The sequence below is a fragment of the Juglans regia genome, chromosome 5 (genome assembly GCF_001411555.2).
Source record: "Juglans regia cultivar Chandler chromosome 5, Walnut 2.0, whole genome shotgun sequence".
NCBI classification, from domain to species: Eukaryota; Viridiplantae; Streptophyta; class Magnoliopsida; order Fagales; family Juglandaceae; genus Juglans; species Juglans regia.
In genome coordinates this window covers 17,143,368-17,162,595 of record NC_049905.1, presented here as the reverse complement: position 1 = coordinate 17,162,595, position 19,228 = coordinate 17,143,368, and the positions used below count along the sequence as shown (strand labels likewise).

The following is a 19,228-nucleotide window of genomic DNA, read 5'->3' as shown; positions in this document are numbered from 1 at the left end:
TCATTCACCATGTCCTTCTGCAACTTCAAAGCCGTATAAGGTATTGAGGACATTGCAACAAAATATTAGATCATCTTACAATCCATTTTCACTATTAACTTCTCCAAAATTATCGACATACTCCAAAACTGTTTCTCCTTCTTCTTCTCATTCTCAAATTATTAATCCTCCATTACTATTTCAGCCTTCTACATCTCATATTATTAAATCTCACTGGCATCCAGTCTTCCCCATCGAGCTTGAAATTCAATACATGTCTGACCCCCAAAGATTACTTGATGCATTTATTTTACCAGATTGGCATTATATCCCACAAAACATTAAAAAACTTCAACATTTTTATGAATTCATATTAGTAGACACTGACTCAATTATTCTCTCTGAGATCCCTTGTTCCCTTCAAACTCAATCATCTCCACCTGCATCTCCAATTATTGCCTTTCATAAAGTTACTATTAAACAGGTTCTTACTCTGGAACAATGGGGAAAAATCCCTATTTAACAAGAAATTTTCTAAACCTTATGATCCGCCATATTATGATTATCAACAAGCATGGACAAAAATGTTTTTAAAACAAAACAAAAATTTGCATCATTCGTGATTCCTTCATTTTGACAAATTACAATAAATCAAGACACTCCCAAAATGATTTTCACCATGGTGGGATTATTATGGACCCAAACCTCTTCTCCTTCCTCTCTTCCTCCAAGAAAGTTTTCGAATTTTTACTTCACAAAATGACAACCCACCAGCATCAAGTCATTGTTCACCACTTCTTCTTTTCTTCTTCAAAACAAAATTAAATTGGATTATGCAATGAGAATATGTTATCAAACATCATTCCTCTTTCAAAATCATTATGTTATTAGCCTGCCAAATTTCTGTCAAATGGTGGAAAAAATACAATTATGATCATGTCTTAAAAATGTTTTCAAAAATTATTAAAGCTCTAGAAGTTCTAGTCCAACGGAGTAGATTTCAGGCACAATTAGCATCCATTATTAGCAAGAAAGATTTGAAAAAATTAGCCGAAACAATGTCACAAGTTTAAGATAGCAATGATGAAGAAGATGCACAACATCTAGTCAGATTATCTCCATTACTGCAACCTGCATTATCACCGGTCCATCAGGCATCTCCTTCTCAATAGGCCTCTCATTCTCAAGATTATTCACCCTACCATCTAGTACCTCTGATGGGTTCCCAAGACCCGTTCAATCTGGAATTAACAAATTATGACCCTCAAATGATGTGATTCCAAAAGATTACTACTTTCTCAATTAGTCAACATAACAGATGAAAGTTGTCAAAAATATTATCTCATTAAAAGAATAAGGACAAAGAACTTCGTCTATGAAGTTTATGTCTTTAATGAAGTTTATTTTATATATCTCTTTTATCTTATTTATTTTATCATGCATATGGTCGGTTATACCGCCTGTTTTATTTGCTCTCATGCATATGGTTGGTTATATCGCATATTATTATTATTATTAAACAATTGTCTTTATCAATTTATTACTTTGGATTTACGTCTTTAATATCAGAGCTATTGTCTATTATATTGTTATTATATTGAATAGATTGTCTATTAAATAATTATAGACTTATAATTAGTATAGCTATATAATATATTAGACTAGTCTAATAGTATTAATATTAGCCTACTAGTATAGTTATATATTAGTATTAATTATATTGATTTAGTATAACTATATTAGTATAACTATAACTATAATCTATATTAAACTATTAGTATTAGTTAAATAGTTATAGACTTATATATTAGTATATCTATATAATATAATAGACTAGTCTAATAGTATTAATATTAGCTCACTAGTATAGTTATATATTAGTATTAGTTATATTGATTTAGTATAACTATATTAGTATAAGTATAACTATAGTCTATATTAAACTAATAGTATAATAGTATTAATATTAGATTATTAGTATAATTATATATTAGTATTAGTTATAAACTTGTAGTGATTTAGTATAACTATATTAGTATAAATATAACTATAGTCTATATTAGACTATTAGTATAGCTATATATTAGTATTAGTTATAAACTATATATTAGTATATTATTATAGCTATATAATATATGTAATATATTAAATTTTCTAATATAGTATAGCTATAAACTATATTAGTATAGCTATGAAATACAAGATCAATTAAATTTTATTTTTTAAGATTAAACTTTTATTTTATAATAACATTATCTTATATATAATTATATTAATAGCATATGATCAAACAAATTACAAATTTTCATATTTAAGATTAACATTTTATGTTATAATTTATAAATTATAATATGAAATTATTTCATATATGATATATAATTATATATATTATATATAATATAAAAATCTTACATATAATTATACATTATATATAAAACTTATACAAATTAATATATATAAAACGCACCAATTATGGGTTGATGTTAGGAAGCCCAATTCAGGCCCATGGCCTTTTATGATTTGTAAGGTTTATCCTTATTGCTTATAGTAGGCGTCGAAACAGACTCTGCTTTTTTATGCAAAAACTTGAATGAACTCTAGTTTTTTTTTTCTCTCTTTTAGCTGTTCTGATTTCCCTGCCCGGAAAAAGCTTCCCTCAGGCTTTTTCCAATGTTGGTGTTTTGGGTCTTTGACTTGTGTGGTTTTGTGGGTTTTAGTTTGAGAGGACCTATTTTTCGAAAATAGAAATCGTTGAAGCCTGAGTAGGACGAAGGTGGGGGAGGGGAGGAAAGGCCGAGAGAAGAAGCAAATGAGGCTACGTCGGATTTGAGAGTATCTATGTCTTCTGGAGCCTTCGAAGGTTTCTTCGATTTCAGTGAAACAACCATTATCAAATAAGGAGCTCCAAGACGAGGGTTTCAAGTTTTAAATGGAGAGTTGGGGGAGGTCGTAAAGTTGCAACTTTGCGCAAGCACACAGAGAGAGAGTAGGGTTTATGGAGCCTAAGGACTCTATGCAAAGTAATAGGAATACTAGGCGAGTGGCATACTAGTAATTAGCCCATTAAACTTTGAGCTGTGCTACGGATTAGGATCAGCCACTGTTCACGGCTGATCCGTAGCACACATGTCTATTTTTTTTTAATGCAAAACGCACCAGTCTCCAGACCTCATCTACCCCCCCTCTCTCTCTCTCTCATCCATCAGCTCTCTCTCTCTCTGAAAACAAATGGGACTTAAAGTTATTAGTATGTATGGGGATCATGTTAATGTTCAAAAGAGAAAAAAATTGAGTGAGAAAGAAAGAAAACAAAATTTCAATAGAGAGACACAACTTTTCGGTATGTAGTAATGCTATGATCTATAATCTTAAAGTGTACAAGTTTTGTGCAAGTCATTACGAGACTTATATATTTGGGACTTGTACAAATTATTGCTCTTTAAACATTTAAAACCGCTAATTAGGCCCAAGGGAGATCCGGCAGGTCCAACATTCCAGCATGTAATTCTGCTCCAACAGTATTTCTTCTTGCAATTAGCAGCTCGAACAAGTTAGATATAGGATACCTAACAGCAAGCCACGCTTAATTTGGTTTCTTGTCATGCCCCCTTTTGCTTTTGCTAGCTCTTGTCTTGCAGGTGGGCCTCATCATCTTAATTAGCTATAAGAAATTAAATTACTAAATCATAGTTATAATCAATATAAAACAGGAAATATAAGTTCAGGCTATGTTCTTTGTCGACCTTAAAGAAAAAAAACATGCACAATAATTTGGTCTGGTTCATAATAGAAAATGATTAGGAACATTCAAATTACTCTTGTTGAAAGGTAATAAAGGTATTAATATATATGTTGCAATGCAGCTCCCACATGTTGCTGTTCTCTCTTCCTCGAGCGATTGATATACGGCTGAATGAATAAAATGATCCTAAAATCTCGAGTATATATGGTTGTTAGGATTAGCCGCTTAGGGGGCATGTGCTCGAGGATATCAGGTTGTGATCTATATATAAATGGAAGATTTTTAGAGCTTGGATCATGTGCTTAATTTACAAGAAACATCATAAATAATCAATGCATTTTTAAAGAATTGATCGAGTCGTGTAATTAATATATGTTAGGATATTAATAATCATGTTCGGTTCCAAAACAATCTAAGCAAATCATCCGTCTGAGTAGCACCACTTATTGTTACCGCTAGTTACTTTTGTAACCTTTTTTTTTTTCATTTTTCTATTTATATTTTTTAAATATATTTAAATATTTAAAATAATAAAAAAAATATACCAATACCCTTAAAATCACTTCCTTCATCATTAATTAAAAAAGAAAAAAAGAAATTCACTGAGCGGTCAAATGGAACGGTAACTATTGGGCGGCATAGTAGTGCCTTCCTTGTTGAAAAAAATGAAATTTTCCACAAGACCAACAACTCTTGTTTTTTTAGGGGCTTTAACAACATAACTATCTTTTCTCCTCATACAAACCATCTCAATTAATTCAAGTTCTCTTTTTGTCTTTTGATACATGGGCCTCCAAAGGGCCTCACAAATCCAATAACTTCAATCAAATCAAAGAAATGGCGAGAGTCCAATCTATCGCAGACATGTTAGCCATGCAACATCAGGGACTTGAACTGAAAGAAAAGAACCATAATCATGGGCCTGATCGAAGAGCTTTAGAGCCTGAATGCCCTGACCAACCGCCATTTGATTGGGCTAGACGGCAGACTTGCCGGTTAATAGCCCAATGAGGGGCTTCAACTTCAAAGACTGTAGCTTGGGACCAACTTGAAAATATTTGAGGTATTTTTAAAATATTTTATTATTATTTATTATTTTATTTTTACTTATATCTATTTTTCACTACTATTAAATATTCTATAATTATTTTTTTATTACTATTCATAAAATATTTGAAAATATCTCACTATCCAAATATATACGGAAAATACTTGAGATACTCTTAAACACTATCATTATTATTTTTTATTTTATTATTACTCTTTATTTATTTATTATTAATATTCATTATTTTTTTTTCTATTATTTAATATTTTATTATTATTTTCAATAATATTCTCAAATACATTCATCATCCAAACGTATCCAATTGACACGTCAACACACAATTGACCGTTAAACAATCAGAGGATTCCACACTATCCTGGAGAAATACACGTGTAAGCACTCGACCCCTCCAAATGACAACTCTTTGTAGACCCTTCGGGTGACCCTCTCGAACTTTCCTACCTCTTAGCTTTCATCCATTTATAGCAATCCCCACATTTTCTCGGCAAACAATCTGCTGCTTGGACTTACTTTCTTCGTTGCGTAATCCTCTTCTTGCGCTAATCAGGAAGTCCATTATTTAGGCCTCAATATGTAAGCAACAAGGGTTTCTCATTTTCTCGGAAAACCAAACAGAGGTTAAGTCTTTTGTTTTTCAATTGTATATGGTTACTTACTGCCGAACTCCTAAACATAGATCGACATTAATGAGATGCTCACATTCTTCACTCATTGGCATTTTGCTTCACTTTCTCTAATCTCTACCTTTTCCCTTGGGAAAAACAGAGTCTGGGCTCCTAATGTCATAGTACCAGTCTTCTCCATGGGCTGTTGTAGTTTCTTGCTGAAGGTTTATATTTTTTAACAAGAACTAATGTGGTAAATGTATTTGTCTAGGCTTTACGGGGCATTTGTGGGCTATTGAGGAGTGAAAATGAGTCGTGTTGTTGCGGACTCGAATGGGTTTGTTGGGGACTGGGCGTCGGCGGTGAGACGGTTGTTCAATTTCCCGAAGAGCGGTGAGAAATTAATGTTTACTTCGCGGCCACCGCAGTCCATTGAGAACAAGGGCGTGTTGAGCATTCCGGCTGACATTTTAGAGACTCCCAAGGAGTACATTTTCTACATGGACGTGTCTGGCCTGTCCAAGTCTGATATTCAGGTGCATCTTTCTATCCCAACTTCTCATATAGCTGTGTTTTATATATTTCGCGTAGCGAATGCGAGATGGGAGGCTGGTTTTTGATGTAGTCTCCTCTTTGTATTATCCCGTGTTCATATTGTATACTTCTCCATATCAGAATGGTTGCTGAAATCTCTTTGTTGGTATTGTTTGTCGTGCATCAATGAATTTGTTGCAGGTGACGGTCGAAGATAAGAACACCCTTGTGATCCGTAGTGGTGGAAAGAGAAAACGTGAAGATGGCGAGGAAGGTTGCAAGTACCTCAGGCTTGAGAGGAGGGTACCCCAAAAGCTCTTGAGGAAGTTTCGCTTGCCCAAAAATGCGAATGTGTCGATCATCACAGCCAAATGCGAGAATGGGGTTTTGGCTGTGGTGGTTGAGAAGCTTCCTCATCCAAACAAGCCCAAAACCGTGGAAATTACTGTTTCCTAAAAGGATATTGGGGGGGGGGGTTTCACAGAGGGAAAAGACAACTTTGAGTTTCAAGTTGTAGGCCTCGGTTTGTTTTAGGTCTTGCTTTTGGATGGAATGAGGAAGCAATGTACACTGTCTCAAAAACAATGTTCGTATTCATGAGTTTGTGATCGTCATGGACTTATGTTATGATTCATTTAATGGGAGTTTGATTAATCTTTGTAATCGTTGTTTAATGGGGAAACGAATGCTCGGAAGTTGACTGTGGTGCTTGGCAGAGGCTCGTGGTCCCGGGGATATGAGAGTCAATTCTATATAGATTCCACGTAAACCATATTTTTATGCGAAATAATCATGAGAGCCCACATTTGTGCGCTCCAATTCTGATTAGCATGTGATAGCAGGCTTTAAACTAGTACTTTGTATGCATGGGGAACAACGTTCTACAGCCTTTGGTCATACAAACATCAGAGTATAACTTTTAAGAGCTAGTCTGCACACTCAAAATTTTTAAGCCATCCTGCTTGATCATGAAAATAACAAAAACATTTCTAATAAACATGTTGGGTACAAGAATAGGGAACAAAATTGTTTCCTCGGAGACAGCTACAAGGATTGTGAATGAGATGTCAAACAGGTTCGTCTCGGGAAGATGACCTCTTCTTCTTTCGTGATTTGGGCTTCTTTTTTGTAGATTGCTCATTAGCAGGACTATCCACGTTTAACAAATGCTCATAGTCCTCTAGACTTGCAAATGGGGATGCCGTGGCCTTCCCACTGGACTTCCGTTTTCTTCTTCTCTGGTCAAAGACCTCATCTTCATCATCGCTACCATCATCTGCATCCCCCATGTCAATGTCATCATCAGCAGTGGCATCAAAATCTTCTCCCTCGGCAATATCCGAGGGGGCGTCGTTTTCTGCATCACTAGCATTACCGACCAAGTCTTCATCATCTTCATTGGCAACTACATCCAAATCATTATAATCATAGTCACCATCTGCTTTCATGGAAATATTAGCCGAATCCAGCATGTTCTCAATTTCTTCATTATCACTCTCATCAGCTCCATCCACACCACCGTCCACGTCAAACAAATCTTCCGCTGCCTCTTCATCTGCGGTTTTCTTCTTTTTCTTCTTTTGTTTCTTTGAAGAATTCATTTTATTCGCATAAAACTTGTGGAAGACCACATCTTCTGGAGGTACGTCAACTTCAGCCAATGAAAGAATCTCTTGCCCAATTAAAAGGTTGTTCATGTCAAGCTGGGGAAATAAAAGTTAAATCAGAAAAATAATTAATTGGCTTGATAGTTTGTCAATGTCCACTGAAACTGATTCAATCACTCGAGCAAGATGCAGGAACTCTACATCCTGAAGGGAAGAATTTTTTGTTTTTAAAAAAAAAACAAAATAGATACTGGTCTAGAAATTCCAGTATGTAAGCCAACCTTCCTAGCAGGTTCAATTTGAGAACCACCATGCCATGCGCATGGCTTTGGTTTCTTCTCCATGAACTTGTCCAGAAACGCGGTAAGTGATAAGTCATTCAGTGGGTTTCCATTGTAGACAATATTGGCCCCAGAAAGAAGAGTATTAGCCATGGTAGCAACTGATGGATGCACATGAGAAGCAAGTACCACCAACTCCCACCAGCTTACTCGGTCCGCATTGCTGAAAGTGCATTAAAAGGAAAGATAAAAAGAAGAACCAACATGTTCAAAAAAGAATATGACAACACAACCAGAAAGGTTGTTCCTGCAGCGGAGCTGTTCTATCTTCCTCAAAGTACGAAATAACTTTATTATAATATATATATATATATATAGGTAACGTTTGAAATAACTTGCATGGAACGAATATATAGATTAGTTTCTGACAAGTCTATTGATGTTGTCTTTACTTGGCCACCTAAATGTGTTGCAAGCAATGGAAAGTGGGAACCATAAAAAATAAACTGGGACTATTAGATGACTGACCAGTAAGAGGGCTCTCTGTGCCGTGGATCGTACCCTCCAGGCAGCAAAGACTTCTTAGAAGATACTTGAGGTCGCTGCGCATTAAGAGGAGATACTGTTTTGGATTCCTCAATATCTTTTGAATCGTTTCTCATAAGAAATTCCTCTGCTTCATCAGAAACATCATCTTCAGAATTAAAAGCTGGACATTCATCTTCATCTTCATCTTCTGAAGATTCACCATCTGAGTTGGTAGCATCAGTGCTGTGAACGAGCCCGCCATCATTTTCCTCTTCCTTTGCTGCAGTGCTTGGTTCCTCGGCAGTTTCTTCAACAAAATCTTCAAAATGTTCTAGTTCTTCATCAATTGACTCATTCTGATGCACCATGTTCCTGCATGGTGCTGGAACTCTTAATTTAAAAGTAATGATAAGGGGACCAAGCCAGTTCACAAAAATCTTACTTACCACAAGGGTGGCCTAGCTTTAAAAACTTCAGAGAGGAGAAAAAGGCATCCACAGGCATATTGAGGGGGCTGCCGAAGTGCAACCTGTTGGTGTATTTGCATATGTAAATCTTTTTCAAAGTGCAGGACAAGCAAAGCCATAGATTATTTAATTGACGGAAACAATGCCCACAACCCTCAAGGATATTATAAAACTTACAAAATGCTAAAAGATAAGAAAAAAGAAAGACCAATTCCCCACGATTTAAAAAATTCCTCTTTCTTCTAGGTAGTACCAAAACAGCATAGATGAATGTTATTTAAACATAACTTCTCAATTTAAATTAGCGGGGTGCATTACAACAGCGAATGCGTACAGAGCTATCCATGTAGATTGTTGCTGTCAGACATCTGTGTGATAAACAAAGGTCTAACAAGAGCAAGAATGCATTTTGTTACTAACCTGAAGCACACGCTTTGCAAAAGCAGCTACACGCTTCAAATTCACATCACTTTTCATAGCTCTAAGAAGAAGTCCAATAAACATTTCTGCCTGCAGAACATTTTCTTCATTAAAGAACCACTTCCCTTTATACACCCATATACTAGGGTGCAAGTCAAATTGGAAGAACAATAACATATTAAAAAGATTGATCTGGTAATGTTAACATCATTATCGGTTCATTCATGATAATTATTCATCTGATAAAATAAGAAACTGACTCCACATTCTCAACGGTCAAGTTGAGTCCTGCCAACCACCATGGAAATCAAACATCTAACCCATAAACGCTTATTTGAGAAAATAATAAATTCACTATAGGGACCTTAAATTTGCAAAAAATATGAAAGGTGATCTCATAATCTGAAACTACCAACATCAGCAGCCAAAGAATCCAGATCCATGGACAGGTTGGCCAGCTGAAAAGTTTGAATAACCTATACAGAACTAACAATCAAATTTATCCAAACTTTTGTTCTAGTCTCTACCCAAGCCAGAAGATATCTTGGAAATTGTAAGGAACTAGTGAGCAGCAAGGCCACACAGGGCAAGGAAGAAAGTCTTCCCTTTTACAGATGGTATGATAAAGAGGAGCCCATTCACAACCTTTCCTTATGTCAAGAACGTCTTACTATGCTTTTTTAATTAGGGCTCTTTCCTTCCTTACATTAAGGAAAAGCTGTAGACATCAATATACAGCAAAACCTCCACAACTACATTCCCAGCTATATATAGATGTCAACGAGGATCACAGTAGGTAAACTAGGAAACACATATCTGAATCAGTCTAAATGAGTAGTGGAATCAAAATAGCCTCACCCAATTCCATATTATAAGCTAGTTTAACCAAATGGCATCAAACAGGATAACAAAACACCCAAATAATGGGATAATAAAACCAAAAAAAGATTAAAGATAATAATAATAACAAGAAAACGAAGAAATAATCCTGCATCACATTAATATAAGCTCATACTTATGAACACTCTTAGAAATTGAATTTGAATTTGGAGGATGTGCAATCAAACAAAACTACAACACATCAACCCATATTTACTTGCCTTGGAAGAACTCAAGGCAGTGGGAAGTAGAAGCTTTGCATATAAGGCTCGGTAAAACCGGTCACTAACAATTTGATTCTTAGAAGATATCTTATCAAGAAGCATTAATGCTTGAACTCCTACATTGAAACTCTTTGAATGAACCTGCAGGGTGAAAGGTTTACATTAACATCCAAACATCTGATACGGACACTGAATTTTTTTTTAATGAATGTCCACATTACAGCACAAAAAATGAAGTTTCCTCTCAACGGATTGCAATAAATTGACATCAAGCATTACACCTACCAGTTGGAAGAGCATGGGCGTTTGGACCTCAATAATGTCATCAGCCTCATTGCTCAAGACATAAGGAAATGCTCTATTTACTCCCTGTGAGAATGGAAGAGAGGGAAACCACAAGTAGTTAGAAACATTTCAGAATAAGCTTTTCCAAAAGCCCACAATTCGAGCATAACTATAACAACTGGGAAGCAAACAAAAATATCCTATTCAGAGTAACATTGACATAGAATGAATAAGCATTTATACGGACTGTTAGAAGAGCTGATAGAAGCCTTGAATCCAATTCAACGTGAGTTTCTGACGAACTTTTCACTCTACTACCCTTACTATCCTTATGGTACCCCTGAGCTTTTTTATCCAGAGCCTTGCCACTTTTATCTATCTTTTGATCAGCACCAGTACCAGCCTCAGTAATCAGGACCTGAAATTGTGAATTGTAACTATAAGGTTCTTCTATCATCCTCACCAAGTCAGAAGGATGGTGCATTGTTGAAGTAAAACAACAGTGTCCAACGAAAAAAATTGGAGTTAGTCAGAGAAATGGTCTCTTAATATACATATTTCTTTTGGTAAGAATGGGTATGAAACTGTATTTAATTCAAAACTACAATAATAAAGACGAAACTGTATAGAGATCGTGTAAATTTAATTCAAACATGATAGGAAGGCCATGCACAATAAATGATACAAATTCAAAACAGGAGTGCAGCCATACCTTGAAAAGTGCAAAATACACGTCTATTAAACATTTAGCCACTATTGGCCCATCTCCTTTACGACTAAGTCGAACTTGGCTCAAAAAGTTAACCTGCATTTGTATAAAACAGAACGAAAAACTTGCAGGTCAAAACAAATGAGCCTGAATTGGGTGCACTAGGGTAAGGAGAAAAGTTGAGCAAAAGAAATAGAGAGATTTGTGGTGCAATATAGAAGCTGAGGAACACAACCCTTTAGAAGTATAATCAAGGTTTTGGAACCAGTTCAGTAGTTTTAGAGAGGTGGTTTCAGTGAAGAAAAACAAATGGTTCCAAATAAGACAGACCCATACTAAATGTATATGATCATGAAAAATTAATTAAGAACAAATAGAATCTAGCATATGGAAGTTCAAGCTCAAAAGTATCAAGGGGACTTGAATCAGTAAAACAAATGTAAAGAGGCATATCAGTACAGAAAAACACATGAACACTGGTTGACTTTTACTGGCAAACGCGGTTATTGCCATCAGAATACTTTGGTTGCCTAAGGACAGTGGCAAAAAACCATAAATATCCATGCCAGTCTGGTCATAAGATTCCCAATCAGTCTGGAAAAAAATCTGCTAACTAATCTGGCTCACAAGATCGAATGATACTTGACTCTTGAAAGCCAATCATGGCAACCATATATTTGGGGCAAACGAATGCAAAGAACTTCATTAAATCTCTTACCACTCTGTGTGTACGCATTTTGTAAGCACAAGATCACCATTATTATACAAGCTACTGGCAAAATATACAGGGCAAACTAATATTCAAACTACGCAACAAGTTTCCTCCAAATTACATAGTAGAGACTAAAATTATCAGCAGTAAAAATGAAGAGCCATACAGCATGGTACTTCGCTCGTAACCCTAAATGCGGCCGAAAGAGGAAAGAATCCACCTCATCAATAACCACCACCTGTAAACGGTAGGTCAATAATTAGATCAAATCACCATCCACAATAGCAACCATGACTTTCAGTAAGTACATCCTAAAAGCCAGAAAGTCGGCAGCAAATTTTCTTTTCCCTGTTTTTGGTGTGGGAGGGGGAGTGTGAGGATGGAAGGGGATTCATAATGACAAAGGACCATGAGCATGAGAAATCTTACAATATTTGACATATGACCTGTGTACATACCCTTTCAATAAAAAAATGCAATGTTCTATGCCCTATACCTCAATGTTTATGAAGTTTAAACTTGAATGTGTCATTGGTTAAAACAAGCAGGCTAAACCAGTTAAGCAACACATAAGCCTTCACATTATACACAAAGCAAACTCTCATGTATACTCCCTGTGTACTTGGGTTTTGCCTATTTCTATGAATAAAACTTCTTGATTACGTATAAAAAAAAAAAAAAATTGTACACAAAGCAAACAATTAGAATTAACTACACCAGATGGCCATACCTTCATATTGGGATGATCAGACAAAAGGTTTGCCAAGTGAAAATCAGCATTGGATGCACCCTTGTTTTCAGGATCTCCCAGCTGTAAGTAATACAATAATTGAAGTAGACAAGGAAACAACTTCAAAAGTTAAAGCAACTTCAATTAAAATCTTCAAGAAGGATTTTTTTTATAGGTAGTTTCCACATGAGGCAGACTTCAAGGTGAACTTACTTTGTTGACTAACGCAGAAAGCAATCTGCGCTCCTGCTCTGGTTTACTCTTCAGCAGCGCATACATCGTCTGAAAAAAAAAAAAATTCCATGAGATCACAATCACTTTGGCTAAACACCAACTTTATATAATTTAAGTTTTAATCCACAATACTCATTAGATTTTAATCTTTCTCACTTACTAGTTACGTATTGAAACCTCTCACATTCGATTTCAATTCACATGCAGTCAATCAAAATCCACTAACTTTGTAATTTATTCAATAACTCAATTAGCTGCATGATTCTTGAAAACACACTTCCGATCTACAAAAATACCTATGCAAAGTGCTTTGATCTGATAATAATGACCGGACTAACCTTCAATGCCTTATGTTTCAATGCAGGTAACATATCTCTTGATGCTTCCTCAAGTGCACAAATAAACTGTTCATACCTAGAATAAAAAATTACTCATGCATAACTGGAACCAAAGCTCATTTAACGAAACAGAAATAATACCTACCTCTGCTTCAAGCATTCCTCCCAATACCAGAAAAGAAGAAGGGAATAACCATCCTTAGTCTCAGGAAGACTATCTACTGGTCGCTGTAAGAGGCTCTTCAGCTTACGATCAGGTAGTAAACTGGTAAAATAAAATTATACAGGATAAACCAGTGCAGCAATGAAGCACAATTCACAAATATGAAAATAAGAAAAGTGTTGAATGAGAGTTATGATACAAGCAGAAGTGTTGAAGCAAATGTAATTCTACACTCAAAGTGGACCAGCTTCTTTTTGCCAGATCATATAGCATTAAACATGCCAAACTAGGAATTGAGCCTCTCATACACTAAATTGACCATTGAAATAATGGTCAATACTACATTTATGCTGTTCTGAAATTCGAGAAAAGTATCAATGCTACTTTTATAGCTTTGATTCCTAAAAAGGTGGGGGCAGCATCTATGCGGGATTTCAGTTTGGATCACAGAATTAAAATGGGCGAATCCGGAGTTTTGGTTAAATTGGATATGGAAACGGCGTTTGACCATGTTTGCTGGGAATTTCTATTGTATTTACTTGGTCGATATGGTTTCGGTGAGAGGTGGTGTATGTGGATAAAGTATTGTATTTCTACACCAAGATTCTCCATTTTCTTGAATGGTAACCCGGTTGGTTTCTTTAATAGTTCACGTGGTTTGAGACAAGGAGATCAGATATTTCCTTTTCTCTGTATTCTTGTCATGGATGCATTGAGTAGAATGATTGAAGCGGCGGTGGGAGGTAGCTTCTTGTCGGGTTTTGAAGTGGGCTGTGATTCTCGGAGTTGTGTGATTGTTTCTCATCTACTTTTTGCCGACAACACATTAATTTTCAGTGAAGCTAATCAAGATCAACTTCGGTCCTTAAGAACTCTTTTGCTATGTTTTGAAGCTGTGTCGGGATTCAGAATTAACTTAACCAAGTCTGAAATTGTTCCGGCAGGCTCAGTGTCAACTATTTCAGATCTGGCTAATATTTTGGGGTGTTAAATATCGTCACTGCCTATGACATATCTTGGTCTTCCCCTGGGTGCCTCACATAAATCGGTTTCGATTTGGGAAGGAGTGATTGAGAGGAGGTTAGCCAGCAGGAAAAAAAAAAAATATTTGTCTAAAGGGGGTAGAATCACTTTAATCAAGAGTATGCTGTCCAATCTTCCAACATATTTCCTTTCTCTCTTTCCTTTACAAGTGGGGGTTTCTATGAAAATTGAAAAGATCTATAGGAATTTCTTGTGGGGAGGTAAAGGGGAGGAAAAGAAATATCATTTGATAGGTTGGGACGAGGTATGTCAACCGATTTCAAATGATGGTTTGGGTGTGCATAACTTGAGGCTTTTTAATAAAGTTCTTTGTGGGAAATGGTTATGGAGATATCATTTAGATAGAGATGCATTATGGAAAAATGTGATAGATGTTAAATATGGGGGTATGTGGGGTAGTTGGTGTTCAAATGAAGTAAAAGGAGCTTATGGGATGGGATTATGGAAATCAATTCAAATGGGTTGGGGGGAGTTTGTTAAACATGTCAAATTTAAGGTGGGGAATGGATCAAGAATTCACTTCTGGCATGATAATTGGTGTGGAGAGTTAACTCTCAAAGATGAATTTCCTTCTCTTTTTCAGATTGCAAGGTAGCAAGATGCTACTGTGGCTGATTCATTCTCTTTTTTGAATAATAGCATTCAATGGACTGTTGACCTCGTGAGAAATGTAAATGATTGGGAAGTTAATGTAATTTCAGATTTTCTCAGCAGATTATATGAGTTGAAGATTGTTCAATGAAGTGTAGACAGATTGTTGTGGATTCATGAAAGAAATTTCAGATTCTCAGTACCCTCCTATTATAATGCTTTAACCTGCCGAGGTGATCTGATTACCCCTGGAAAAGTATTTGGAAAGTTAAAGTGCCGAGTAAGGCTGCTTTCTTCTGTTGGCTGGTGTCACATGATAAAATTCTGACTACAGAAAATCTAAGAAAGCATGGTCGTTGTATTGTTGATTGGTGCTCTATGTGCAAGAAACATGGCGAATAAGTTAATCACTTGTTTCTCCATTGTGAGGTGGCTAATAGTTCGTGGAATGTCATTTTTGGAAGGATGGGTATTTCTTGGGTAATGCCAAAGCATGTGGTGAATTTACTAGCTTGTTGGAGTTATGCTGGGCAGAGTCTACCTATTGCAGCCATTTGGAAAATGATTCCTTCGTGCTTGATGTGGTGTCTATGGCTAGAAAGGAATGGGAGATGTTTTGAAGACAATGAACGATCGATGGAAGAAATTGGGGAATTTTTCTTTAAAACTCTGTGTCTATGGGCTAAGGCTAATGTAATGAATGGTGATGATGTGTTGGAGTTATTCTAGTTTTTTTCTATCTTTTTAGTCGTTGTGTGTAGGTATTTCCTCTTATATATTTCCCGTGTACTCGGGCTATGCCTATTCATGGTAATAAAATTCTTATTCATTATCAAAAAAAAAAAAAAAAAATGGGAGTCTATATGATATCAAGAGATAATAAACAGTGTGAACAGTGGCTACTACAGGTGGACACCACCAATCTAGGACACACCACATACAATTCCTTGTGCCTCAAAGAGGGCATTAAGCAACTACGAAGGGGTCATTTTTCAGGTTGTTAGATGTCATGAAAATAGAAGAGAGAGCGAGAGAACCTTGCAATAAACAGTTCTTTCAGTGCTTCAAAACCTGTCAATGCATGGCGCTTTCCAACTTTTGATGCTACCATTCCTGCAACAAATAATCTGTTCCATTAAAAGCCAGTTCAAAGACCCAATATAACATGCACAACAACCGAACTAATGCAAATCTAATGTCCTTGGATGACAAGAAAACTCAGATGCATAGCATTTGACACAACTGGCTCACATTTTTCTGGCATGATCATAGTGTTTAAAGCCACAGTGAAATGCAATATATAGACAATTCCAGAAAAGCTTGGTTATTACTACCGCTCCCTTTGGCAAATATATCTAAAAGGATAAACAATGAAAGGTCAAGAATCCGTATCAAATTAGCATCTTGAGTAAGGTCATAGAAGAACCAAGATCTTAACATTCATTTTTTTCATAATGCAATATCATTGAGACACGCAGTGGGTGTAACCCTAGTATATAGGAAGTATACAAAAGGAAACATCCAACTATTAGGAAGATGAAAGAGCAAACATAGTTGAAATATAAAAAGCTGCAAAGTTGGTAGCTGTTGTGAGAAGCCATCCAATTTATCTGTTGTCAGAATGTGCCTCTTTCTCAAGTTATCAGTTGCCAGAACCTTTCCTAATCACCCAAAAACAGCTAACCTTAAAGATCTTAAGATTCAACAAACAGTGCTCAACAAACAAAGATTCCACAGAAAGAAGGATATATCTTTCAGGAGATGTTTTGCTGAAAGCTAATCAAAATGATTAACAGGATGAGAAACATAGATGTAGAAAGATTTAGAAACCAGCAAACACTATTGTCTGTGGCATCCCAATCCCACAATATATATAAGCCATCTTTATTACAAGTGCAAGGAGACAAAACGAAGTATGCATGCTGTATAGAAGAGGAGCGCCTGAATAGGAAGGTGAGAGAAAACAAAAAGACATAAAATCTTGATAACTAGCAAGGCTATAGCTATTCTGAGCTGACATCTAGACAAAGAATTTCTAGCTCTATAGATCTAAGGTCATCTGTCGCATTCTCAAAAAATCTTCAATTTCCACTCATTGCGTTCCTTTCAAATGCACCACATTACATTCAACGAATCCATCCACCAAGTTTCCGTGCTACATTGACATACATACTGGGGGTGGCAATTCGAGCTGTGTCATTCGGATTCGTGTCGGGTTATTAGGGTAGTGTCATTAAAGAGCCAACCTAACCAAACTCGAATAACAAAATGAGTCATTCAAGTACGTGTCATACAAGTTCGTGTTGAGTCAGCTGGATTCATGTCAAATTAACCTATTTTTCTTAGTCTTCATGCTCTTACATGCATTTTCCAATGAATCTATTCAAAAACATAATTATCGTATGCTTTAAGTTGTTACAATATATGGAAAAAATATCTACTTTCTACATTAGCACTTATTGATTAATATACAACTGAAGGAAAATAATTAGTCCATAAACAGCTTCACAAAAAAACTCTCACAAAGTGATGTGCCGTGATGCCGTACTTTAGATTATAAAGCTTTCGTTATTGTAAACCAAATCTAAACATCATGCCACATCACTCTGTGAGGTATTTTTTGTGAATCTCTTTGTGGGCGTAGCAGTTCTCATAATTCAGATTGACGACAAAACATAAACTTTTTATTTGAAACCTTACAACGCCCTCGTCCTTAATTGAATTAATTGAGAGGCCCATTAATCAACAAAGACCACTGGGCCCATAGCCTTGCTTGAGGTGTATATAATATGCAACGAGGAACTGGAACATTTCTAATTTTTTCATGGATTCCTCAATCACCAGAATAGAAAATCACGCTTACCTTGCCCATGTCCATAGTCAATAAAATTTTGTTTACCGATAAAAACACAATACTTACCAAATCAACCAGAAAAAAAAAAAAATATTAATAATAATAATAAAAACTTTAGTTTCACGCCTAAATTGCATAACTTCTATAAAACTAATAAGCTTATTTAGAGTCCCTAGTTCAGAAGCATAACCAAACCTTCTTTGACCACAGTTGTAGAATTTCTCATTTTCTAATTTCAGAAAATAAATTATTTTCCAATTAAACAGAATATGGTTGTGGAAGAAACAAACTAGACAAACAAAATACCCTTTTTTTGTACAACTCATGAAGTTCAAAGATTTCATTTCCAGAAGCATATTTACCCAAAAGCGCATCGAGTGACCGCAAATTGGCAATTGGATTGTCCCCCACCATAACCGAGAATGCCGAGACCTTATCGGCTGCAGTACCAGACCTTTGTGTGACTACCAACATCTTAATATCCCCGCTCTGCCCTCTCGAGGCCTCGTAATCCTTCGTATACCGTGCCATCAACCGTTCCCCGAGCTCCCTCTTCTTCTCCACCACAGTCTTCAATTGCTCCACATTCCTCGCTTCCGATCTCTTCCCCTCTGCAACCACCTTTGCTTCTAGTTCCGTAGCAACCACGTACCACACTCCTACCCCACTAGTGTTATACGCCGTATACGGAGGCATGGATGCAGAGAGGGTTTGCCGTTGAGGGGGCAGACTCGGCAGAGAGACAGGGGCCGAGAGAGTTGGAGAGACGAGGCAGAGAGGCAGAGACGAGAGAGTGAGCCTATTAGTATAGTTTAATGTACTATAGTCGAAGAGTATTAATACTAGGGTCTACGAACGAAAACCTCTCCCTTCCGAACGAAAAACCCCCTTGCTCGTCCAAACCCCCATGCCCTCTTCCTTTTCTCTGTCTATTTAACTTCTGTATAGTATTTTTATTTTATTTTGTATTTTTAGGCTGAATAAGGGAGGATCGCCGTTCGAGTCTTTCTAGCCACCACTTCTCTACACGCACCTCGTCGGTATGACGCCCAGCCGCTGATCTTCAAGACCTCCAAATCCGGCGTCCATCGGAGTGGCGCGTAGCCTGCAGGCGTGGGACGAAATTTCAAATAGCGTTGGCGCGTGGCCTTCAAGCGCCACCGAGGAGCCCTCTCCCGACACCATGCTCGGTTGCTGTGGAACCTCTGACTCCGGATCTTCCAAGTCTAACCA

At 36.5% G+C, this 19,228-nt stretch overlaps 2 protein-coding genes across 4 annotated transcripts; one reads left to right on the top strand and one right to left on the bottom strand.

Annotated features, from left to right (window-relative positions):
* The first annotated feature begins 5,218 nt into the window (after positions 1–5,218).
* Positions 5,219–6,385, top strand: LOC109019676 (17.4 kDa class III heat shock protein-like). Of its 2 annotated transcripts, none has more exons than XM_019002023.2 (3): positions 5,219–5,363; positions 5,667–5,931; positions 6,131–6,385. In XM_019002023.2, the coding sequence occupies exons 2-3, from the start codon at positions 5,704–5,706 to the stop codon at positions 6,383–6,385; spliced, it is 483 nt and encodes a 160-aa protein (XP_018857568.1). In that variant the 5' UTR covers positions 5,219–5,363; positions 5,667–5,703. The 2 variants fall into 2 exon arrangements, with proteins under 2 accessions (XP_018857568.1, XP_018857569.1); XM_019002024.2 differs by having other exon boundaries at positions 5,219–5,407.
* A 380-nt stretch (positions 6,386–6,765) lies between these two features.
* On the bottom strand, positions 6,766–18,897 carry LOC109013360 (CCAAT/enhancer-binding protein zeta-like). Of its 2 annotated transcripts, none has more exons than XM_018995416.2 (16): positions 18,358–18,897; positions 16,179–16,254; positions 13,489–13,608; positions 13,344–13,419; positions 12,985–13,053; positions 12,772–12,852; positions 12,208–12,279; positions 11,333–11,425; positions 10,868–11,038; positions 10,621–10,704; positions 10,329–10,476; positions 9,233–9,318; positions 8,792–8,874; positions 8,346–8,717; positions 7,818–8,040; positions 6,766–7,632 (listed from the first exon to the last, which is right to left on the bottom strand). In XM_018995416.2, exons 1-16 carry the CDS (start codon positions 18,689–18,691, stop codon positions 6,997–6,999), a joined length of 2,724 nt encoding a protein of 907 aa, XP_018850961.1. In that variant the 5' UTR covers positions 18,692–18,897; the 3' UTR covers positions 6,766–6,996. The 2 variants fall into 2 exon arrangements, with proteins under 2 accessions (XP_018850961.1, XP_018850962.1); XM_018995417.2 differs by having other exon boundaries at positions 9,233–9,322; positions 10,333–10,476.
* Between the last annotated feature and the right edge of the window lie 331 nt (positions 18,898–19,228).

Excerpts from the sequence above, each read along its gene's own strand:
- LOC109019676 (XM_019002023.2), top strand. The coding sequence starts at position 5,704 with ATGAGTCGTGTTGTTGCGGACTCGAATGGGTTTGTTGGGGACTGGGCG. Across the intron at positions 5,932-6,130 it reads TGTCCAAGTCTGATATTCAG|GTGACGGTCGAAGATAAGAA; the intron begins GTGCATCTTTCT and ends AATTTGTTGCAG.
- LOC109013360 (XM_018995416.2), bottom strand. The coding sequence starts at position 18,691 with ATGCCTCCGTATACGGCGTATAACACTAGTGGGGTAGGAGTGTGGTAC. Across the intron at positions 13,609-16,178 it reads AAAGAACTGTTTATTGCAAG|TTTACTACCTGATCGTAAGC; the intron begins GTTCTCTCGCTC and ends TTATTTTACCAG. Across the intron at positions 8,041-8,345 it reads CACAGAGAGCCCTCTTACTG|CAATGCGGACCGAGTAAGCT; the intron begins GTCAGTCATCTA and ends ATGCACTTTCAG.